At 41.2% G+C, this 26241-nt stretch overlaps 1 protein-coding gene across 7 annotated transcripts in view; it reads left to right on the forward strand.

The window, feature by feature from the left end:
- The window catches only part of BLTP3A (bridge-like lipid transfer protein family member 3A), a 222098-nt gene that overhangs the window by 57276 nt on the left and 138581 nt on the right, over window positions 1-26241 (forward strand). For all 7 annotated transcript variants that reach the window (XM_075853563.1, XM_075853557.1, XM_075853560.1 and 4 more), the window contains exons 2-6: window positions 427-589; window positions 1213-1251; window positions 1357-1448; window positions 1555-1744; window positions 1836-1973. In XM_075853563.1, the coding sequence (XP_075709678.1) occupies window positions 527-589; window positions 1213-1251; window positions 1357-1448; window positions 1555-1744; window positions 1836-1973 (522 nt within the window). In that variant the 5' untranslated portion in view covers window positions 427-526. The remainder of the gene's footprint in view (window positions 1-426; window positions 590-1212; window positions 1252-1356; window positions 1449-1554; window positions 1745-1835; window positions 1974-26241) is intronic.

A 26241-nucleotide genomic window follows, 5' to 3' on the forward strand; every position in this document is an offset into this window, starting at 1 on the left:
TCAGGCACAGCCACACTAGTATGGACGTCACTGTGCCAGGTACTGCAGGGAATGGGCCGTGGTGCTGCCATGTGCACCCCGCTGCCCCTTCATCCTGCTGATTAATGTGTTTCAAAAGGGGTTTTCTGTTATTTTACGTTGATGGCCTATCCAGACCCCCACTGATCAGCAGAACAAAGGAGCACTTCAGCCCTTTCACTGCAGTACACAGCGCAGCGTCATCCATATAAATGTTCAACCCCAGTAAAGTTACAGTAATGGCCTGTCATCATTGTTTAGCACTTTTCACACTATACTGCACTTATTGTTTGTGATCCTTGTTGTGAAAGACTAAAGTTTATCGAATAAACTTTTAAAACTTTAACATTCCTATTTGATATATTTTGTTTTAATTTATACATTTGTGTGCTTCTTGCCTCTTTGAAGGTTCACCAAGAACTTGTCACCAGAGCAAATAAATTTGAGCACCCTGCGTGGTGAGGGACAATTGACAGATCTGCAGCTAGATGAGGAAGCACTACAGAACATGCTGGATTTGCCCACATGGCTTGCGATCACACGTGTGTACTGTAATCGTGCTGCCATTCGGGTAAGTAAGACATTTGATATTTCATAAAGAAAGCAGAAAACGCCAGTTTCTTTACTTTAACTACCATCTTATGATGTAGCCGCAGCTTGTGAGTATTTGCAATTGGAAAAAGAAAATCAACTAATAATTCATTAAGTTTCAAATCTGCACTATTTCTTCATTCTGGGATTGCTTCAGCAAACGTCGGCAAAACTTATTTGTGCCTGGTATCTCAAGGGAGATGTCCATGGGCAAGGAGGGCGCCGTACATTTCTTTATCCTATTTGTCTGTTCACGCCCTGCCGCTGCTGTGTTAATATGCTGCTAAATTGGGAGAAGTCTGCAGAAAATCGGCATCACTGTTGTGTGTGTTGTGCTATACAGTAATCAATGATGTGAGTCATCTCTACACAGACAATGATGACCGTTCTGTAGGCTGTGTTCATGATGTTCCAACTCAGGTGCTGAGCTGTCAATCGCACTGTGACTCTGCCCAAATGCAGCTGCACAGCTTTAAGAGGGAGAATCGCTTAATACAGTATTATTTTTTTTTTTACAATTTTATACGCTATAATACATTTTTAATGTTCTGTACATCAGATTCTTTTCCCCCTAACATAACAATGTCACATTATGTCTGCCAGATACAATGGACCAAGCTGAAAACACATCCAATTTGTTTGGTAAGTTACCCTGTGAATGTTTTATTTTCTCAATGTGAATTTGCTCCTTAAGACCCTGCAGATGGGTCAGTTTTGTGTCTAAAACTGATTTGGTCACTTCTGTAGATGCTCGATAAAGTTGAGATTGAGATGAAAACATGTGAGGATCCTCGACAGCCCAATGGACCGTCTCCGATAGCACTTGCTGCAGGGCACAGGTAAGATGCTGTTTTCTGTCCTTTAGCCTCAATGTTCTTTTACGTTTTTTGGGGTGAGCATGGTGATACTAGATACTCTACCATTCTGATTTTTTTTCACAATTAGTGAATATGGATTTGCAGAGAAAGTGGTAGAGGGCATGTTCCTAGAGATTGGCTGTGTGATTATCAAGATCGAATCACAGACATTTCGTGCATCACTACAGCTCTGGCAGCTACAAGGTTACAGTGTTAGTCCAACATGGCAGCAGAGTGACTTACGATTCACCCGCCTTACCCATCCACAAAGAGGAGAGGTAACTTTCACACGGGACTAAAAGGAGCCGTATATGTAGTAGTACTATATATTAGGAATGTTAGTGTATCTGAATGTCACTTTGTGTTCAGGTTCTCACATTCAAGCAAGTGACTTGGCAGACCCTTCGCATTGAAGCTGATGCATCGGAAAGTTGTGAAGATGCCCCAAGCACTCCTCTACGTTTACTTACCAATGGTGGAAGATTAAATGTTGCATTGAAAAGAAGGGTAAGCCGTAATACACAAAACAAATATCTTGCAATAATTTACAGATTTTTTTATCGTCTATAACCGTACGATTGTCTATATAACACCTAACTGAATTCCAGCTAATCTAATAAATGTGATCAATTCACTGTGATTATATGAGGTACAGAACATATGCCTGCCAGCGTCAACAAATAAAATAATGGCCACAAAAATTTTAATTTTGTACGTTTCAAATACGCTTGATTGGTTAGATCTCAATGCTTCTGTGGAGATCCGACTGGTTCACTTAGTGCAAAGTAGGATGGTGCAATCTGTTAAGTCTCTCTTACACATTCTCAAAGAGGCTCTGTCACCAGATTCTGAAATCCCTATCTGCTATTGCATGTGATCGGCGCTGCAATGTAGATAACAGTAACGTTTTTTTTTTTTTAAAAACGTAAATTTTTGGCCAAGTTATGAGCAATTTTATATATATGCAAATGAGATTTGAAATGGACAACTGGGCGTTTTTTTTCGTTCTGTCCAACTGGGCGTGTATTGTGTTTTTAACTGGGCGTGTTTACGTGTATGATGCTGACCAATCAGTGACCAGTCAGTCATACACTCATCTCCATTGATTTACACAGCAGCGATGTGCAGCCGCATACACAGAGATTAACGTTACTGCAGTGTCCTGATAATGAATACACATGATCATCCAGCCTGGACGTCATGTGTATTCAGAATCCTGACACTTCTGACTCTTTTCTGTGAGATTTGCAGCAAGAGAAACAAAATCTCGTTTATCTCCAAAATCTTGCGAGATTTCGTTTCCCGTGCTAGAAATCTCAAAGAAAAGATTCAGAAGTGTCAGGATTCTGAATACACATGACGTCCAGGCTGGATGATCATGTGTATTCATTATCAGGACACTGCAGTAACGTTAATCTCTGTGTATGCGGCTGCACATCGCTGCTGTGTAAATCAATGGAGATGAGTGTATGACTGACTGGTCACTGATTGGTCAGCATCATACACGTAAACACGCCCAGTTAAAAACACAATACACGCCCAGTTGGACGTAACGAAAAAAAATGCCCAGTTGTCCATTTCAAACCTCATTTGCATATATATAAAATAGCTCATAACTTGGCCAAAAATGAACGTTTTAAAAAAAAACAAAAAACGTTACTGTTATCTACATTGCAGCGCCGATCACAAGCAATAGGAGATAGGGATTTGAGAATCTGGTGACAGAGCCTCTTTAATGATCTGATGATCATTGCCATCAAGGTTAATCCTCACTGCTGGTAATTGCATGATCGATGATAATAAATTATAGTTTTACCATTGATCTTATCCATACACACTGGGCAGTTATGGTTATGTTTGCTCAGCCAGTGTCAACGGGTGTGTAGAAGGGAAAGGTACTAAGGAATCCACCCACTGAAAGGAACATGAAGCTTTCTCCTAATCGAGTAGTTTTCATGTACCTTGAGAAGGGAGTATGGATTAAGTTTGGTTGAAAATACCGGAAGGCTGACTTCATTTATTTTTGTCCTTAGATAACAAGAACAGGATCAATAGATTGACAAATCAGTCTTAAAGAGGCTCTGTCACCACATTATAAGTGGCCTATATTGTACATGATGTGATCGGCGCTGTAATGTAGATTACAGCAGTGTTATTTATTTAGAAAAACGATCATTTTTGACGGAGTTATGACCTATATTAGCTTTATGCTAATGAGTTTCTTAATGAACAACTCGGCGTGTTTTACTATTTGGCCAAGTGAGCGTTGTACAGAGGAGTGTATGACGCTGACCAATCAGTGACCAATCAGCGTCATACACTTCTGCCCATTCATTTAGACAGCACACAGCGATATAGCTATATCGCTATGTGCAGCCACATAAACACACTATAACGTTACTGCAGTGTCCTGACAATGAATATACATTACCTCCAGCCTCCAATGGGTGCGTGATGCGCGAAAAACGCTCAAAGAACGGACATGTCGTGACTTTGACGCAGCAGACCAACGCTGCGTAAAAATCACGCACATGTCTGCACGGCCCCATAGACTAATATAGGTCCGTGCGACGCGCGTGAAAATCACGTATATCCCGTTCGTCTGAATAAGCCCTTAGGTTGTGACAAAGGAGTACTTGTTTTGCTAAGAAAATTGTCCATGGACTGCTCTGGTTTTGAATGAACCCCTTGATGAACTAGAGACAGGTCCATTCTGAGGTCTAAAAAGCCTACTAAACATAGTAATACCCATCCTTATGCAAAACAGAGTAAAATTTTGAGGATGTTTGTTAAATTTCATTTAGGCTAAGTTCACACTACTGTTCGTATATGTTTACCTCTTACGTCAGAGGAAGAGAGGATCAAAAGATTAAACGGAAAGCAACGGTTCCGTTAGAATTACTATTGATTTCAATGTAAGTCTTTCCGTTTGACCCGTTCGCTAGTTTTCCGTTGTTTTTCACGGAAACAAAAGTCCTGCAGATTGCATTTTTACTTCAGTTATAAAAAAAAAAAAAAAAAAAAATGGAAACCTAGCGGAGACAAATGGAAAGCAAGTGAAACATCATAAGAATTTCCACTGAAATCTATGGTAATTCGAATGGAACCGTTTCTTTCCGTTTAATCTTTCGATCCTCTCTTCCTCTGACGTAAGAGAGGTAAATGTATACTAACGGTAGTGTGAAAGAAGCCTAAGCCACTTAAGAACGGACAGATCACAACAATATAGCTAAAATACCATATTTACATCCTAAGTAAAGATTTGTTAACCCCAAAAGATTAGTCATGCCCTAAACAACCATATAGCACTTGAAATTACCACTCGAATAACACAATGATATACATTCCTCAAAATTGAAATTGCAAAGTTATGCAAGTCAAATAAGTAGCTGGTGTCGCTAAGATTTGCAAACGATCGAATTTTCAAGCACCTAGCTCCAATCAGTGGCTTGTAGGAGGGGCATAAATGCCTGATTGAAAGCAAAGTTTTTTTTTAGCCACATGAAACCTCAAAAATCGGATCATGTGGTGTTGGATGATTGTGTGATGCCTCCTTTTTGTCGACGTGCCAGTTATTGGCACTTGTTGCAAACTGAGAGGTACAGATCTCTTGAACTGAGAGACTTGAGTTTATCACTCTGGCAGATAGCTACGCACCTAGGCCGAGATGTCGGCACTGTTCGATGTTGCGTGTCCTGGAGGTTGGGAGTACAACAACGAACGGGAATTAATGCAAGAGATGCGCAGAGGTGAACCTCTGCTCGGATGGATTGTTTGATTGGAAGAATGGCGCTTAGTGATCCATTCTGTACCGCAAGTGAAATTAGACGTCACATCCCAAGCCTAGGGCGGCAACCCGTGTCGACAAACCATCAGAAGGCGTTTGCACGACACTGAGCTACGAGCCAGACGTCCAGCTGCAGGTGTTCCATTGACCAGATGTCACCGCTCTCAAAGGCTATCATAGTGCACAGTAAGATGGCAATGGAGTCTGGAATGGAGGTCTATCCTCTTCAGCGATGAGTCCCGCTTTTGTCTCGGACGCAATCATAGCCATAGACTGGTCTGGAGACAACGTGGGCAACGCCATGAAGAGGCCTTCACAAGGGAACGTCACACCTGTCATACTCCAGGGATTATGGTGTGGGGTGGCATTATGTACGGCATGGGCGTTGCTAGGGTCTTAAAAGATCAGGGGCACAAGCCCCAAGTCATATGCCCTACTTAAAAAAAATAAAAAAACAATAAAAAATAAAAAAAATAAAATATATATATATATATATATATATATATATATATATATATATATATATAGATAGATAGATAGCAAAGACTTCTTTGATAACACATAATAGGCTGACAAAAACAATGGCTCAGAAGGAAATTACACTTATGAATTAAAATTATTTCTTTGGTGCCTGAAACATGTATTCATAGTAGACATGCCCCCAAATATTTTGCCCGGTCATAAAAATTAATCTATGTAAAATAGTAGGCCTCTAAATAATACAGTCACAGGGTTACCATGTAAAACCACTAAAGAAGTGCCAAATAATACAGCCACACAATGACCACGTATTACCACCATAATGTTACAGAGTACTACCTCCACCCCATGACCACATATTACCACCATACTGTTACTGAATAATACCTCCACATCATGACCACATATTACCACCACATAGTGACTGAATAATACCACCATAATGTTACAGAATAATACCTCCACATAATGACCACATATTACCACCATACTGTTACTGAATAATACCTCCACATCATGAACACATACTACCGCCACATAGTGACTGAATAATACCGCTATACCGTTACTGAATAATACCTCCACACCATGACCACATAGTGACTGAATAATACCACCATACGGATACCGAATAAAACCCTCACATCAGGATCACATATATTACCACCACATAGTTACTGAATAATACCACCATTCTGTTAATGAATGAAACACACTATACAAAGAACAATATTACCACCACATAGTGACTGATTAATACCTTCACATCATAACCACATATTACCACTACATAGTGACTGAATAATACCACCATACCATAACTATAGTGACTGACTAATACCCCCATATTGTTACTGAATAATACTGCCACACCATAACCACATAGTGGTCGGACGGAGCACGCCACTGCCTCTAGACGGGTCCATTGCGTAGGCGAGCGTGATGAAATTACATAATCACGCTGGCCTGTGCAGGGACTCCGTCCCAGCGTCTTATATGCGGCAGGCCTAATGTGGCCTGAAGCCTATAGTATTCAATTGTATCTGGGTCCAATTGGGTCCTCCCATGCCGCAGGCCCCTTAGCAGCCGTTATGGCTGCTACGGTGGGCAGGGGGCCCTAGGCAATTGCCCTGTGTGCCCCCCTAACGCCGGCCCTTGCTGGAGACTGGACACTAGGCAAAAAATCTTGGGCATGATCCCTGAGTACCAGGTGCTAACGACGCTCCTGACGTACGGTAGCCAGACGCCTCTAGTCTTCCTTTCAGGAACACTAACAGCTGGTCAAGGAATCCGTGGTACAGCCATTTCTCCAAAGTGTCCCAGAAGACGTTTTTCAACAGGACAATGCCAGGCCGCATGTTGCTCGTGCTGCTGTGAGCAGCCTGCGTGGCCTGAGCGTGCTACAATGGCCTGCAGCATCTCCAGACTTGTCTCCCATCGATCACATCTGGGACGTCATTGGTGGGCAATTGCAAAGGGAGTTGCCAGCAGCCAATCTCAATGATTTGTGTGTCCGGTCAGGTGGACATGACGGCATGACGCAGCTTGTCTATGCCATACCCGCCCCTCTGATGCTACTTCCGCCTCCGGGATGAGGGAACGCCAGCTAAGCATTGAGTGCTGAAAGACCAAACGCTGAACGCCTGAGAGATATGTACGCTGGCGACTTGAATAGCTCCATGCACACCTCCATCGTATGGTATACATGTGCTGTTGATGCCTCTGCTCTCTCAGCGCTCCTGTCTTCTTGGTGCCCCTAGTCCTCCTGCTTTAAGTCCTGCTTTAAGTCTCTTTGAAGCTTGTAAAGTCTCTGATGCTCAATTATGGCGGAAATGCGCTGAGTTGTTGAAGATACTGACAAGAGACATGAGGTGAGCTCCCTCTATCCAGAGGCAGGAAAGAAGCAAGAAACGAGACTGCCTAGCAATCGTGTATCGGTTCGGGTGAGAGGCGAAAGCCAAATACAGCCTATATAACAAATTATATTGCTTGTATGCTGATTGTACTTGGTCAATTGATCTGCATTACTTGCTCAAGTTGAGTTGAGGTATCTGTCTGTCTGTCTGTCTGTCTGTCTGAAGTAAAATTGACTTCAAAATTTCCAATGATAGACCCGTGGAAGCTTGAGAGGCTGGAGCCCTATACGACCCCGATATACTAAGAGTCCCTGGCGAGCATGAAAATAACTTGGGATGACATAAAGCCATATTTTGAATTATTCAACTGTTAAACTGTTGATTACTTATTCATTCCTGCTCTATGCTAACATGTTTACATCAATACCGTAAAATCCTGTAAAATCTATGAGGGTTCTGTTGGAGCTGCAGGTACTAGGCCGTTCTCAGACCCAAACACATGGCAGGCAAAATTCAGGGCAGCAGAGCTTGTGAAGCTTGAGTACTCTACAATAGCAATATTCCTGTTTTCTGTTTTGTTTTTTTTAAAGTACTCGTATTATATGGCAGGATACTCTATCAAGTGATATTCTATGCTAATTGGGCAACTATTTGTATAGTAATCCTGCAAAAATTACTTCTGCCAAATTCTTTGAGGAATAGCTGATATAAAGCTGGATAAACCACTAAAAGACATTTGGGAAACTTGTTCATTATCACTGAATACATGGCACCAAAATCTGCTAATAGGAAATCGGGAGGCGTTGGTACATCTCCAAGACAGAAAGCTAAAGGCCCACAAAAGCTGGATACAATTTCTAAGATGGAAAAATTCTGTAAGATCTCTTCAATGGAGAACCAGATGGGCCCAAAAAGCTATAGGTGGAGATGGGAGATCAAATCCGCTACTTGCCAGCCCCATGGCACACAATATGATATCTTGGAGACCGTGGAAGATGAGCAGTAAGCACCTGAGAGCATGCTAGTTGAGATTTTATCAGAAGTGAAAAAGAGTAATCATGCATTAGAGGAGCTATCAACCCATATGGGAGTGAGTGGTACGGAATGATATTGTGCTACTACGAGATGAAGTTGGTAAAATTTGTGAGAAAATGAGAGCTGCAGAAGGACAAATAGATGGATTTATTAAATATATGACCACTATGAAAAAGGAAGTGAAGAATGGATATACAGAAAATAAAGACTTAAAAAATAGAATAGTTGAGCTTGAAGATAGAGCAAGGAGGAAGGCCTAGAAGGGAATGATTGTATCTCTTTCTGTCAGACCTGGCTAATTGATTTGACAGGAAGAGAGATATTGTCCCCCTTATTTGGAGTTGACAGAGCGCACCGGGTTCCAGGGAAAAAACCTACACCAGGTGCGCCTCCCTGCCCTATATTGCGCAAGATTTTAAACTGTAAAGATCGAGATATTCTCCGGAAAAGCAGAGAAATTAAAATACGCGAATTTAACGGAAATCAGATTTCTATCTTTCCTGACTTCTTAAGGATAACCCAGCTGAAAAGATGTGCCTTCAGGGATGTGAAGACGCGACTCCATCAAGCTCAATGTACATTTTCTTTGATGTTTCCGGCAAAACTTTGATTAGTGTATAAAGACAGTACCATGTTTTTTCTTTCTCCTCAGGAAGCCATGAACTGGCTAGATAGTGTTGGACTTTGATGTTCCTAGCATAGATCTCAAATGCATAGTGCACATTGTGATGGCTTTATTTATATAACCAATAATATCATGCTTTTCCTTCTTCCTTAGGAAGCCATGGACTTTAATTTCAGAATTTAAATTCATCTGCTTGAAAAACAGATGGTTATACCAACCAAAATAGTTACTAGTTCACATTTTCCATATGTCTACTTTAGATTTGCATCGTTTTTTGAACATTCTTTTATTTTTCTTGGACGTTAAAAGGCTTAGAACATAAACAGCAATTTCTCATATTTTTAAGAAAATTTCAAAAGCCTTTTTTAAGGTACCTGTTTGGTTCCGAAGTGGCTTTGAGGGGCCAATGTATTAGAAACCCCCCATAAAACACCCCATTTTGAAAACCCCTCAAAGTATTCAAAACCGCATTTAGAAAGTTTATTTAACCCTTTAGGCATTTCTCAGGAATTAAAGCAAAGTAGAGGTGAAATTTGCAAATTTTATTTTTCTTGCTGAATTTCAATTGTATTAATTTTTTTTCTGTAACACAGAAGGTTTTACCAGAGAAAAACTACTAAATATGTATTGTCCAGATTCTTCAGTTTTTAGAAATGTCCCACGTGTGGCTCTAGTGTGCTCGTGGACTAAAACACAAGGCTCCAGAAGCAAAGAAGGACCTAGTACATTTTGAGGCCTCTTTTTTTATTAGAATATATTTTAGGCAGCATGCCAGGTTTGAAGAGGGGTTGAGGTGCCAAAACAGTAGGAATCCCCCAAAAGTGACCCCATTTATGAAACTACACCCCGCAAGGGATTAATTTATGGTTGTTGTTACCATTTTGTCCCCACAGTTTTTACACAGCACGTATTTGAATTGGGCTGTGAAATTTAAAAAAAAATAATTTTTTCCAACAAGATGTCATTTTTCATCAAAATGTCTTATTTTCACAGGGAAAAAAATACCCCATTTTGTTGCCCAATTTCTCCGGAGTGCAGCAATACCCCATTTGTGGCGATAAACTGCTGTTTGGGCCCATGGGAGGCCTTAGAAAGGAAAGAGCACTGTGTGTTCTTTGGAGTGCAGATTTTGCTGGATTCGTTTTCGGGTGCCATGTCGCATTTGCAGTGCCCCAGAGGTATCAAAGCAATGGAAACCCACCAGAAATTACCCCATTTTGGAAATTACACTCCTCAAGGAATTAATTTATGGGTAATGTGACCATTTAGACCCCATAGTTTTTCACAGAACTTATTTTAATTGGGCTGGGAATTAAAACAAAATAATTTTTTTCCAATAATATGTAGTTTTGCCTGAAAATGTCTTATTGTCACAAGAAATAAAATACCCCATTTTGTTGCCCAATTTGTCCTAAGTGCGGCAATACCCCATATGTGGTGATAAACTGCCATTTGGGCCCATCGGAGGGCTCAGAAGGAAAGGACCACCATTTGGCCTACTGGGGATTTTCTGGTGCGAAGTCATGTATACAGAAGCCCCTGAGGTACCAGTACAGTTGAAACCCCCAAGAAGTGACCCCGTTTTAAAAACTACACCCCTTAAGGCATTCATCTAGAGGTGTAGTGAGCATTTTGACCGGAGATATACACCCCATAAACTGTAATGTGGGTTCTCATGGGTATGGCAATACCCTCAATGTGGCTGTTATCAGCTGCCTGGGCACGCAGCAGGGCTCAGAAGGGAAAGATGAGGGGGGATAAACTGTGCGGAGTGCATCAGGGTAAGTAAAACTGGGGTAAATTCAAAATCAAGGGATGTATGATTTATTTTAAAACCCTTTCATACAGAGCCTTCGTTTTTCGGGACACTTGTCACATTGATATATTGTGTCCTCCCTTATCCCCCTCTTATAACAGACTTTGCACCTCTTTTGACTTTTGCCCTTCTTGCAAGTTTGGGGAACTTCTCCTGGGAAGTGTTGCCCTGGTAAGATGCGTGTGGCCTCGCTTCCAGAAGTACAGGGTGCCCCCTTCTTGGTCCCTAAAAATTAGTTTCTTGATAACCACCTCTTGAAATTCCAGGAAAGTTCCCCTCTGGCCTGCACATCGACGTAGCACGTACGCATTGTACAATGCCATCGGTATGATGTGCACGGCCAGCTTCTTATACCACACCCTCAATTTCCGCTGTAGGTCTTCAGGACTTGATCTGACAAGTCCACCCCTCCCATGTACCTATTGTAGTCGAGGATGCAGTCTGGTTTGGGGGTCTCTGTACTGGTACCTCTTACAGGTACATGGGTACTGGTGTGGCCATGTATTGTTGTCAATACAAGGACATCTCTCTTGTCTTGTACTTGACACACAAAATGTTGCTGCTAGAATGTGCCCTGCTCTCACCCCTTCTGAGTGTTTGCCCAAGCAGAGTCTTAGGGAGGCCTCTCAGATTTCTTCTAGTAGTGCCGCATGCCGCAGTAATTCTGGAAGCGAGGCACTTGAAGAGTGGGACGCTGGTATAAAAATTATCCAGGTAGAGGCGGTAACCCTGGTCCAGCAGTGGGTGCACCAAATCCCACACAATTTTTGCATTAACGCCCAGTAAGGGGGTTCATTCTGGGGGCTGAATACTGGTGTCCTTTCCTTCATATATCCTAAATTTGTAGGTATACCCTGATGCACTCTCGCACAGCTTATACATCTTCACACCATACCTTGCCCTCTTACCCGGTAGGTATTTGTGGAATTGAACACTCCCTTAAAAATGTACCATGGACTACACAATAGAAATACACGTCTCGGGGTGGTGGGTGTTATCTGGGGGGGGGGGGTGTATGCTTGGGAAAACCGGGCACTGAAACGGTCAAAACTGGGGTCATCTCGGGGTGGGAACTGCTCATTATCAGTATAATGTAAGAAGCGAAGTATTGCCTAATTGATTTTTTTATTTTTTTTTAGGTTCCAGTTCAGTTCTGAAGTTGCTTTCCTATATATTTGAAAACCTTATGAGATACCCCATTTTAGAAACTAGACCCCTCAAAGTATTCACAACAGCATTTAGAAAGTTTATGAACTTTAGGTGTTTCACAGGAATTTAGAGCAAAGTAGAGGTGAATAATTTTTTTTGTCAGAAAATCCTTTTTATACCATTTTTTTTTCTATAACACGAGGTTTTACCAGAGAAACGCAACTCAATATTTATTTCCCAGATTCTGCAGTTTTGAGAAATATCCCACATGTGGCCCTAGTGCGCTAATGGACTGAAGCACCAGCCTCCGAAGCAAAGGAGCACCTAGTGGATTTTGAGGCCTCCTTTTTATTAGGCACCATGTCCGGTTTGAAGATGTCTTGTGGTGCCAAAACAGTGGAAACCCCCTAAAAGTGACCCCATTTTGGCAACTAGACACCTTGAAGAATTCATTGTAGTTTTCATGGGGTCCATGCGGATTTTTTTGATCCGTTTTTATTCTATTTTTAAGTGGCGTGGTGACTAAAAAACAGCATTTCTACTATTGTTTTTTTATTAAATTTTTTTTTACAGCGTTCACCGTGCTCTATAAATGACCTATTCACTTTATTCTGCGGGGCGGGGCGATACGATTACGGCGATACCAGATGTTTATAGTTTTTTTTTTTATGTCTTATGGCCTTTGCACAATAGAATACTCTTTTTTTTTAAAAATTATTTTCTTTTTGTGTTGCCTTATTCTAAGAGCCATAACTTTTTTTTTTTTTTCCATCAAGAAAGCCGTGCGAGCACTTGTTTTTTGTGTAACGAACTGTAGTTTCGATCAGTACCATATTTAGGTACATACGACTTTTTGATCTCTTTTTATTCCATTTTTTGGGCGGTGAGGTGACCAAACAATTGTTATTTTGGTACGGTTTATTATTATTTTCTTTTACGGTGTTCACCGTGCGGGATAAATAACAAAATAATTTTGTAGTTCAGGCCGTTACGGACGCGGCGATACCAATTATGTTTAGTTTATTTGTTTGTTTATAGATTTTTATTAATAATAAAGGACTGATAAGGGAAAAGGGGGATTTTTACTTTTATTACTTTTAAAACTTTTATTTTCTTATTTTTACACATTTTTTTTTTACTTTATTACTTTGTCCCACTAGGGGACTTGAGGGCAGGAGGCCCTGATCGCAATTCTAATACACTGCACTACATGCGTAGTGCAGTGCATTAGAGCTGTCAGCTACTCACTGACAGAAAGCATAGTGGGTCCTGACTTTGTCAGGACCCACTAGGCTTCCGTCGATGGCATAGCCGGACGCCATTGTTAGGTGTCTGGTTGGCATAGTCACCATCGCCGGCCGCTATCGTGTAGCAGGCCGGCGATGGTAGCTTAACCCCTAAAAAGCCGCGATCGCTATTGAACGCGCCTTTTAAGGGGTTAATCAGCGGGGACACAGCGATCGGTCCCCGCTGTAGGAGCTGCGACAACTGCCGTACGAGACAGCAGCTGTAACAGCTCCTGTACGTGTCGGGAAGACGGCCGAAATGGCCGTTACTCCCGCTATGTACTATTCTGTCACTGAGCGCGAACGGGGCGGTCAGCATGACGGAATAGTACGTCGCTGAGCGTTAAGGGGTTAAATTCCTCTGAAACGCCTTAAGGGTAAAGAAACTTTCTTAACGCTGTTTTGAATTCTTTGAGGGGGTCTAGATTTTAAAATGGGGTGTTTTATGGGTTGTTCTAATATAGAAGGCGCTGAAAGCCGCTTCAGAACTGAACTGGCACGTAAAAAAATAAGAGGCTTTTATAATTGTCTTCAAAATATGAGAAATTAAAGAGGCTCTGTCACCACGCTGTGCTGTGTGAGTAAGTCCCACACAAACTTTACCGAAGTGTCGGGAGTGTGAATAGACATCGCGTTCTGGCTGGAGGTGATGTCTATTCACTCTCAAGACACTTCAGTAAAGTTAATGTGAGTATATGTGACAGCACAGCATGATCTTGCAAGATCACGCTGTTTCTGAATACAAACGGACATGAATGGACAGAAGTGTATGACGCTGATTGGTCAGCGTCATACACTCTCTTCACAACGCCCACTTAATCAAAAGTTAAAAAAAACACCCAGTTAGGCATTAACCACTTCCCGCCGGAGCCCTTTTTCAGATTTTCATTTTCGTTTTTTCCTCCCCACCTTACAAATGCCATAACGTCGTTATTTTTCTGTCGATATAGTGCTATGAGGGCTTGATTTTTGCGGGACGAGTTGTAGTTTTTGGAAGCACCATTTATTTTGCCATATAATGTACTAGGAAACAGGAAAAGAAAATATTGTGGGGTAAAAAATGAAAAAAACAGCGATTCCTCCATTGTTTTTTGCGTGCCATTTTTACGAAATGAACTGTGCAATTGAAACAACATGTTAACTTTATTCTGTGGGTCAATACAATTAAGGCGATACCAAATATATATATATTTTTTCTATATTTTACTACTTTTACAAGTAAAAACCTAGGTGTGAAAAAGAACATTTATTTTGTCGCCAAATTCCGAAAGCCATAACTTTTTTGTATTTTTTTGTCAATTAAGTGGTATGAGTGCTTATAATAATGATATATTGTAATAGTTCAGACTTTTACGGACGCGGCGATACCAATTATGTTTATTTTTTTTTTTTTACTATGCTCTAGGGGGAAAATGGGAAAAGGGGGGTTTTTTGAACTTTTAATATATATATTTATTTTTTTGCACAAAAAAAAACAACTTTATTAAACTCATTTTTTATTAGTCCCCCTATAGGACTTCCGTCAGCGATCGTTGGATCGCTTGCACGATATACTGCAATACTAATGTATTGCAGTATATTGTTTATTCTGACAGGCATCTATTAAGCCTTAATAGGTGCACAAAGATAGCGGACCTGGGGGCCTTCATTAGGCCCCCAGGCAGCCATAGCAACCAGCGCCCCCACCCACCCGCAATTGCGTTGCGGCGGGCGCGATGAGCTGTTAGAGGGGTTGCCTATGGACCGCAGCATTTAACGAGGTAATCGAGCGGGAGCGCGATGTCGCTCATTACTCTGAAGTATCGGCTGTAACAAACAGCCGACATCCGCAACGTATGGAGCGAGCTCATTCCGTGAGCCCGCTCCACACTTCCCCCTACCCATCTTTGGCGTTTTGGGGGGTCTCTCTCAGGACCCGAAGAAAGGAATGGGGGAAATTCAGATTTATATAGAGGAGAGTTGGGAGTTAGTGATACTGAATTAAGTTGTTTTATTGATGGGTTAAAACGTCCTACTCTGACAGAAGAACAGAGGAAAATCTCGGGAGTTCCCTTAAAGAGGCTCTGTCACCAGATTTTGCAACCCCTATCTGCTATTGCAGCAGATAGGCGCTGCAATGTAGATTACAGTAACGTTTTTATTTTTAAAAAACGAGCATTTTTGGCCACGTTATGACCATTTTTGTAATTATGCAAATGAGGCTTGCAAAAGTCCAAGTGGGTGTGTTTAAAAGTAAAAGTCCAAGTGGGTGTGTATTAGGTGCGTACATCGGGGCGTTTTTAATACTTTTACTAGCTGGGCGCTGTGAAGAGAAGTAACATCCTCTTCTCTTCAGAACGCCCAGCTTCTGATAGTGCAGATCTGTGACGTCACTCACAGGTCCTGCATCGTGACGGCCACAGCGGCAGCAGAGGCTACAGTTGATTCTGCAGCAGCATCAGCGTTTGCAGCTAAGATCGACTTACCTGCAAACGCTGATGCTGCTGCAGAATCAACTGTAGCCTCTGCTGCCGATGTGGCCGTCACGATGCAGGACCTGTGAGTGACGTCACAGATCTGCACTGTCACAAGCTGGGCGTTCTGAAGAGAAGAGGATGTTACTTCTCATCAGAGCGCCCAGCTAGTGAAAGTATTAAAAACGCCCCGATGTACGCACATAATACACGCCCACTTGGACTTTTACTTTTAAACACACCCACTTGGACTTTTGCAAGCCTCATTTGCATAACTACAAAAATGGTCATAACTTGGCCAAAAATGCTCGTTTTTTTAAAATAAAAACGTTACTGTTATCTACATTGCAGCGCCTATCTGCTGCAATAGCAGATAGGGGTTGCAAAATCTGGTGACAGAGCCTCTTTAACAGTAAAGTATCTTAGGGAGGCAGTTAAATACTTGTCTGGGAATATATCTCCAGGGTCTGATGTGCTCCCGTTCGAGATATATAGAAAGTCCAGAAAGGAGTTACTCCCTTTATTACTGGAAACCATTAACCCCTTCCCGCCATTTCACGTACAGTTACGTCATGGGAGATGGCCTTTTCCCGCATCTCCACGTAACTGTACATGAAGGAGATGAAGCTGGCTCAGAAGCTGAGCCAGCGACATTACTGCCGGGTGCCAGCTGTATGTTACAGCTGGCACCCTGAGGTATCGGCCAGGACCGGAGCTAGCCTCCGAGCCGACCGATTAACCCCTCACATGCTGCGTTCAATAGAGATCGCAGCATGTGAGGAGTTTATAGCCACCGGCGCCCCAGCAACGTGATCGCTGGGTTGCCGGTGGCTGCAAAGGCGATCGGAGGGCTAATGCTTACCTCCCGGTCCACCAGTAACGGAATCCTCCTATGCCCCGTCGTCGGCAAGATGGCGCCGGCTCATCTTCCGGCTCAGAAGCTGAGCCGGCATCATCAGCAGTGGGTGTCCGCTGTATGTTACAGCGGACACCCCGATCTATCGGCAGGAACCGGAGCTAGCTCTGATTCCTGCCATTAACCCCTTCAATGCAGCGATTCAATGCAATCGCTGCATCAAAGTGGTTTGTATGCAATCGGCAGCCTTGCCATGCGATGGCAAGGCTGGCGACTGCTACTATGGCAACAGGATGCCTAACAATGGCTTCCTATTTGCCATTACGTTAGCCGATTAGGCCCCGCCCGGAGGCGGAGCCTGATCGGCTTGCTGTCAGTGAACAACTGACAGTTCTAATACATTACACTACATAGGTAGTGCAATGTATTAGAACATCAAAAAAACAGTTGGACCTTCAAGTCCCCTAGTGGGACTAAAGAAAACTGTAAAAAAAGTAAAAATAAAAGTTGTAAAAAATACAATAAAAGTTTCAAATAATAACACAAAACACAATCGCCCTTTTTCCCTTATCAAGTCATTTATTATTGAAAAAAATAATAAAGCCATACATATTTGGTATCGCTGCGACCGTAACGACCTTAACTATAAAAATATTATGTTATTTATTCCGCACAGTTAACGCCGTAAAAAAAGAACTAAAAAATACTGACATAATTGCTATTTTTTGGTCACTTTGTCTTCCAAAAATTGAAATAAAAAGTGATCAAAAAGTCGCATGTACCTAAAAATGGTACCTATAAAAACTAAAACTCGTCTCGCTAAAAACAAGCCCTCATACAGCTCCGTCAACGAAAAATGTAAAACCGTTATGGCTCTCACAACTTGGGGACAGAAAAAATCCATTCTCTTTACAAAAGTTATTTTATTGTGCAAAAAGTTGTAAAACATAAAAAGTGCTATAAATTAGGTATCACCGGAATCGGACTGACCTGCAGAATAAAGGTAACATGTAATTTATAACACATGGTGAACGCTGTATAAAAAGAACTAAAAAAATATGCCAGACTTGCTGTTTTTTGGTCACCTTGCCTCCCAAAAATAAAAGGATAACAAGTGATCAAAAAGTCGCATGTACACCCAAAATGGTACCAATAAAAACTACAGCTCGTCACACAAAAAAAACACAGCCCTCATACCACTACGTCTATGAAAAAATTAAATTAGTCAAGGCACCAATAAGCCAGGAAATAAAAATATGCAGTTGTGCCGGCCCGAGGGGAACATTTCTTCTGTTTCAAGTGGCGAATTATCAAGGCCCCTAAAATTAGGGAACCAGGAAGGGGAGGGCCCAAACATATCTGCTGGAAGTGAGGGCGCCCGTATTATACCAGGACAACACTTTCCCAGTAAAATTCCTCAAACTTCAAAGGTGCGGAGTGTGGACCAAAAGGGGGATAAGTAAAGACCATTTATTAGTGCGACACCGGCCTGTGCAGAAAGGATTGTGTCACAGCATAACACACATCTATGGATTATTTTATTGTTTTTTTTACCCCACTATACCACCTGACTATGCCCCTTATATACTCCGCCCGTCTTACATGTACCCCCGCATTATAAACGGAAACACCAGTAAGACTCCAAACAAAACTACTATAAGCAAAATCCACGCTCCAAATGGCGCTACCTCCCTTCTGAACTCTACAGTGGGCCCAAACAGCAGTTTACTTCCACATATATGGCATCGCCATACCCGGGAGAACCCTTTTAACAATTTTTGGGGTGTGTCTCCAGTGGCACAAGCTGGGCGCCACATATTGGCATATCTATTGAAAAACCATTTTCACTCTGCAACATCGCGTGCACACCAATTTCTGCCAATCACCTGTGGGGTTAATATGCTCACTACACCCCTAGGTGAATACCTTGAGGGGTGTAGTTTCCAAAATGTGGTCACTTCTGGGGGGGAGCCACTGTTTTGGTCCCACAGGGACTTTGCAAATGCGACATAGCGACCAGAAACCAATCCAGCAAAATCTGTACTCCAAAAGCCAAATGGCGCTCCTTCCTTTCTGAGCCCTACTCTGTGCCTAAACAGCAGTTTATGACCACATATGTGGTATTGCCGTACACAGGAGAAGTTGCTTTACAAGTGTTGGGGTGCTTTTTTTGATTTATTTGTTGAGAATATGAAACATTTTCAGCTAAAACTACGTCTTATTGAAGAAAAAGGATTTTTTTTATTTTCACTGCCCAATTCTAATAAAATCTATGAAACACCTGTGGGGTCAAAATGCTCACTACACCCCTAGATGAATTGCTCAAGGGGTGTAGTTTCGTGAATCGAGTCACTTTTGGGGAGTTTCCACTGTACTGGTACCTTAGAAACCAATCCAGCAAAATCTGTGCTCCAAAAGCCAAACGGCACTCCTTCTCTTCTGATCCTTGCCGTGTGCCCAAACAGCAGTTTATGACCACAAATGGGGTATTGCCGTACTCCAGAGAAGTTGCTTTACAAATGTTGGCATTCTTTTATTCCTTTATTTGTTGACAAAATGAAAAATGTTGAGCTAAAGCTACGTCTTATTGAAGAAAAAGGATTTTTTTTATCTTCACTGCCCAATTCTAATAAAATCTATGAAACCCCTGTGGGTTCAAAATGCTCACTACACCCCTAGATGGATTCTTCAAGGGGTGTAGTTTCCTAAATGGTGTCACTTTTTTGGTGTTTTCACTGTTTTTGTCCCTTAGGGGCTTTGCAAATGCGACATGGTCTCCGCAAACCATTCCTGCTAAATTTGAGCTCCAAAAGCCAAATGGCGCTCTTTCCATTCTAAGCTCCGCCGTGTGTCCAAACAGTCGTTTATGACCACATGCGGGGTATTGTTTTACTCGGGAGAAATTGCTTTACAAAAGTAGTGGTGCATTTTCTCCTTTTAGTCCTTGTGGAAATTAGAAAAAATTAGCTAAACCTACATTTTCTTTGAAAGAATGTAGATTTTCATTTTCACGGCCTACTTCCAATAATTTATGCAAAAAACCTGCGGGGTCACTATGCTCACTATACCCCTAGATAATTTCCTCAAGGGGTATAGTTTCCAAAATGGGGTCACTTTTGGGGGATTTCCACTGTTTTGGTGCCGCAAGAGCCTTTCAAACCCGACATGGAGCCTAAAATATTTTCTAATAAAATGGAGGCCCCAAAATCCTCTAGGTGTTCCTTTGTTTCTGAGGCCTGTGCTTCAGTCAAGTGCACTAGGGCCACATGTGGGGTATTTCTAAATAGTGCAGAATCTGGGCAATAGATATTGAGTTGCATTTCTCTGGTAAAACTTTCTGTGTTACAAAAAAAATAGATGAAAAATGAATTTCTGCAAAAAAAAAAAAAGAAATGTGAACATTTCACATCTACTTTGCCTTAATTCCTGTGAAACATCTAAAGAGTTAAGAAACTTTCTAAATGCTGTTTTGAATACTTTGAGGGGTGAAGTTTTTAAAATGGGGTAACTTATCGAGGGTTTCTAATATATAAGGCCCTAAAATCCACTTCACAACTGAACTGGTCCCTGGAAAAATAGCCTTTTGAAATTTTCTTGAAAATGTGAGACATTTCTGCTAAAGCCTTGTGATGTCATAGAAAAATAAAAGGATGTTCAAAAAACAATGGCAATCTAAAGTAGACATATGGCTGATGTTAATTAGCAACAATTTTGTGTGGTATTACTATCTGTCTTACAAGCAGATACATATAAATTTAGAAAAATGCAAATTTTTCGCTAAATTTTGGTGTTTTTCACAATTAAATACTTAATGTATCGAGCAAATTTTGCCAGTAACATTAAGTCCAATGTGTCACGAGAAAACAATCTCAGAATCGCTTGGATAGGTAAAAGCATTCCGAAGTTATTACCACATAAAGTGAAACATGTCAGATTTGAAAAAATTGACGGTGTCCTGAAGGCCAAAACAGGCTGTGTCTTGAAGGGGTTAAGGGGTCAGATAAGAATGAGCGCCTCCCATTGTCAAGGTCTGAGGCTATTATTAATGATATATTAAAAAATGGTAAAGATTCCACAGAAATTGAGTTATATAGACCAATTTCATTTCTCAACACGGATGTAAAAATATATTCCAAAACATTGGCAATGAGGTTGGCCAAAGTACTTTCATAAATTATTCATCCTGATCAAAGTGGATTTATCCCAGGAAGAAATGTTAATGATAATCTTGGAGGGTTGTTTGGAATCATGTAGTTGAGTGAAGGTGGAGCCTTCTCCATCCTGTCACTGGATGCCACTAAGGCGTTTGACAGGGTGGAGTGGGCATACCTAGGGAAAGTGATGGAGGGGTTTGAACTGGGCCAGGAATACATTGATATGGTAAGGAAAATCCATCTTAGACCGAGTGCGAGAGTTAGACTTAATGGTGGACTTACAGCCCTTTTCTGTCTGACACGAGGTGCTCGGCAGGGATTCCCCCTCTTTCTGCTGTTTGCTATTTTTAAAGGGCCCCTAGCAGTTTGGTTAAGAAGTAAGGAGGATATAGAGGGCTTCGGCAGTGGAGGAAGGGGGAATAAAGTATTACTTTATGCCGACGACCTATTACTATATTTGAATAATTAAGAAAAGACTGTACCTAAGACTATACAAGCAATAGAGGATTTTGGAAGATTCTCTGGATTAAGTATTAATTGGGTAAATCTACGCTTCTTCCCCTAGATAATTTTGGACTACCCTTGAGTAAACTCAAGGTTTTGCAACCAACTCGAAACTTTGAGTACTTAGGCATTAAAATCGATGCAGATATGGAGAACTTTTCCCTTAAATATTATGCCTCTTTGAGCTAAAATACGGTCTAGAATTTCTATCTGGGTTAAGATGCCATTATCTAGGGCAGAGGGGGTAGCATTGGTTAAAATGATTCTACAACCACAAACACTCTATGTTCTAGCTGCCAGCCCGGTCTGGATTAATAATAAAATATTAAAATGAAAAGGAACTATATTAAATGATTAATTTGGGGTACGAAGAGGGTGAGAATAAAGCAAAAATTTCTATGGAGACCAGTGAATGAGGGCGGAATGGCAATGCCCTTCTTCCTTAGATACTTTATAGCCTTTCAGCTTAAACCCTTAATTAGATGGCATGAAGTAAGTACTTAAAGGAGGCTGGTGTGGAGAAAGAAGATCAAATAAGCAATATATTTGAGTTGTTGGAGTCGGGGCAACTAAGAGTAGGTACCTAATAAGGGTCGGTCCAATGTGTAAGCTGTTGATGGAGAGCTGGGTAGCATTAAAAAAAAAATATTAGGGGTTAAGGCCGCAGTTCAATGTACACCAGCGTGGTATAATAAAAATTTGAAAGAATTGGAGAATATTCAAGATGTAAGGAGGTGGATAAGATATGGTATTAAATATATTAAAGATGTATTCAATAATGGGACACAGATCACTTTTGAGGAACTCAAAATCACTTATTCAATAAGAGAAATTTATCGATACATTCAAATACAGCACGCAGTTCGTAAAATCAGAAATAAAGATAAACTTGTGCAAAGGAACAGTGGGATTGATAGGCTTATTCATAATACTTTAGGTAAAAGGGGTGTTTCGGCACTAAATGGTGCACTTTCTGTAAGTATGCCACCTCCAATCCAAGCAAAATGGGATGGAGATTTAGGACTGATCGATTAGTAATTGTTGGGTAAACTGCTATAGAAATGTAAATTTGATATTAACCCCTTCCCGATATTGGGCGTGACTGTACGTCCAGATTCAAAGTGAGTTCCCGCACAAGGGCGTACAGTCACGCCCTGTAGATAAAGCCGGCACAGGAGCTGTGCACGCTTCATCTTCAGCGGCTGTCAGCTGTCATACACAGCTGACATCCTGCTGCAACGGAGGTGATGGCAGTTACCGCCGATCACCGCCGTTTAACCCCTTCAATGCGGCTGTCAATGGCGTCCGCCGCATTGAAGTGGTTGACAGAGGGAGAGGGCTCCCTCTGTCCCCCCGGCCCCCCGCGATGGTTGCTATGGCAACTAGGAAGCCGTTGCTAGGCTTCCTGGTTGCCCAGGTACGGAAGCCTATTAGGTCCTGCCTCGGACGCTAACTGTTAGATGAAGAATGACTGTTACAATACTTCACTACATAAGTAGTTAAACACAGAAAATGTCTCACAGGAAACATGGGTATTTTGGTGGGAACTGAAAGTCTCAACCACCTAAATTGGTTGCTAGAGATAGGACTCTAACGATAGTGTATATATAGAAAACCAATTTGTACACATGCAGCACTAATATGATCTATAACCCAATGGAAATTAATGTATCTACATCAAAATAAAGTGGTCTAATGATGTGTATATAAGTAATATTGTATACCATTAGGAGATGACCATATGAATAAACCAAGTGTAACTTGGTACTTTGACCGAACGCATATAGAGGAAATGGTCAAGTATCAACCCAAACATAATACGTAATAGAAATATATCTTTATTAATGGACAGAAACAAATACAAATTAAAAATGAGTCATGCAATGTTTAAAAAGGCGTCAGCCCATGCAGGATATATTAAATATTAATAGGGCATGAACATATATATAAAGGACAAATGGAATAGATGCTTATATGACAATAGTATGCTGCATATACATAACTTGTAAGAACAGTACATATATAAAGTGCTAGTGTGCAAACCGTGCTTCCTGTAAGGAAAACACCATTGATTGTTAGTGTATCATGTTTACAGAGATTGCGCAGCAAGATAGCCTAGGCTCATAGGCATGAGGTACAGCCTAGACCCAGAGAGAAAGCAGCCAAAAGTCTAATTACATAAGTAGTAGTACGTACCCAGATTCATATCACCGCATGGGAGAGACGCCAGACCCGACGCGCGTTTCGGCAGATGCCTTCGTCCAGGGGTGGCGTCTTCCCAGCGGGACACTCCCTTATATATTGCTGTATTAAAAAATGATCCAATCCTGTGGGGCCAGTGAGACTAGATGGCGACAGGCCGGGGGCAACAAGATGGCTGCCGCCCCACTTCCGGAAACCGTGTCATCGGAGCGGATGTGAGCCGGCGAAGACCTATGCACAAAGGATTGGTTCAAAGCGTACCACACCAATCCATGGATTATTCATTCACCCCATTATTACATCATCCTATTATGCCCTGATGCACTCCGCCCAGCTTACATATACCCTCATGTACTACGCACAGCTTACATATGCCCCCACATTATAAGCTGAAATACCAGTAAAACACCAAGCAAAATCTGCGCTTCAAAAGCCAAATGGTGGTCCAACTGAGCCTGGCAGTGTGCCCAAACGGCAATTTATGACCACATATGGGGTATTACTGTATTCTGGAGAACCCGCTTAACAATTTATGGGGTGTGTGTCTACGGTGGTACAAGCTGGGCACAACACATTAGGCACTGAAATGGCATATCTATTGAAAACGGCAATTTTCAATCTGCAACATCTATTGTTTACTCATTTTTGCAAAACACTTGTGCGATCAAAATGCTCACTACACTTCTAGATGAATTCCTTGAGGGATCTAGTTTCCGAAATGGATACATTTTTTGGGGGTACCACTGTACTGGTACTATAGCTCATTGCCACATGGTGTCAAAAAACTAATCTTGTAAAATCTCCACTCCAAATACTAAATGGCGCTCCTTCCCTTTAGAGCCTTGCTGTGAAGAAGTTGCTTTACAAATGTTACGGTGCTTTTTCTCCTTTTATTTGTTGAGAAGATGAAAAATTTTGAACTAATGCTACGTCTTATTGGAAAATAATGTAATTTTTCATTTTCACTGCCCAGTTCTAATGAAATCTATGAAATACCTGTGTGGTCAAAATTCTCACTACACCCCGAGATGAATTCCTCTAGGGGTGTAGTTTCCCAAATGGAGTCACTTTTGGGGGTTTCCTTTTGTTTTTGCACCACAAGACCTCTTCTAACCTGACATGGTGCCTGAAATATAATTTAAGAAAAGGAAGGCCGAAAACTCCACTAGGTGCTCCTTTGCTTCTGGGGCCTTTGTTTCAGGCCCGTAGCACACTAGGGGATATTGGGATATTTCTAAAAACTGCAGAATCAGGGCAATAAATATTCAGGTGTTTCTCTGGTAAAAAAAAAACTTCAGTATTACAGGAAAAATGGATTAAAATTGAATTTCTGCAAAAAAATGAAATTTGCAAATTTCCCTTCCACCTTGCTTTAATTCCTATGAAACGCATAAAGGGTTAAAAAACTTTCTATATGCTGTTTTGACTACTTTAAGGGGTGCAGGGGTGATTTGTGGGGGTTCCTAATATATAAGGCCCTCAAAGCTACTTCAGATCTGAACTGGTCCCTAAAAAAAATAGGCTTTTGAAATTTTCTTGAAAATGTGAGAAATTGCTGCTAAACTTATAAGCCTTGTAACGTCCTAGAAAAATAAAAGGATGTTCAAAAAATTATGCAAACATAAAGTAGACATATGGGAAATGTTAACTAGTCACTATTTTGTGTGGTATAACTATCTGTCTTACAAGCAGATACATTTGAATTTAGAAAATTGCTAATTTTTGCACATTTTCTCTACATTTTGGTGTTTTTCACAAAAAATATAGAATTTATCGACCAAATTTTTTCACTAACATAAAGTACAATATATCACGAGAAAACAATCTCAGAATCGCTTGGATAGGTAAGAGCGTTCCGGGGTTATTACCACATAAAGTGACCCATGTCAGATTTAAAAAATGAGGCTGTGTCATTTGGTCCAAAAGTGTCTGCGTCCTTAAGGGGTTAATAACCGCTCCAATTGTCTTAGATGCCAATTCGCAATGGCTGACTTTATCCATGTTATATGGACATGTCCGCACATAAAAATATTCTGGGTAAACGTTTTTGAGGACATTGAAAATTACGTAGGGAGAGATATAACTAAATCCCCGATTCTAGCAATTCATAATTGTACAATAGAGCTGGAACAAGGTAAATATAATAACGGACAAACCGTCGTTATTACTAGACTGCTGCATATGGCCAGAGTACTTATTGCCAGGAAATGAGGTGCTGCCTCACCTCCTACAGCTAAAGAGTACAGGAACCTCATGAAAAAAATAAAGACCTATGAGAAGCTTAAGTTTAGTAAAACCGATCACATTGGGAGATGGGAGGCGATCTGGGGTTGGGGGTGGTTTTTTTTCTTTCTCCTCTCTCCTTTCTTCATCGATTATTGCGATCCTGATGTTGGGCTGTTGAAGAAGGAGTTTGTGTAGGTGGTCAATAGGATGAACAGCTGAGTAGGGATGTATTTTACAGACCATTTACTGTAGACGGGTTGTTGAAAATGTGTTAAAGGGGTTGTCCGAGATTTATTTTTTCAGTAAATTTAAACACAAATTGCACATATTTACAGTTGAATAATAT

This window comes from Rhinoderma darwinii, chromosome 2 (assembly GCF_050947455.1).
Source record: "Rhinoderma darwinii isolate aRhiDar2 chromosome 2, aRhiDar2.hap1, whole genome shotgun sequence".
Classification (NCBI taxonomy): domain Eukaryota; kingdom Metazoa; phylum Chordata; class Amphibia; order Anura; family Rhinodermatidae; genus Rhinoderma; species Rhinoderma darwinii.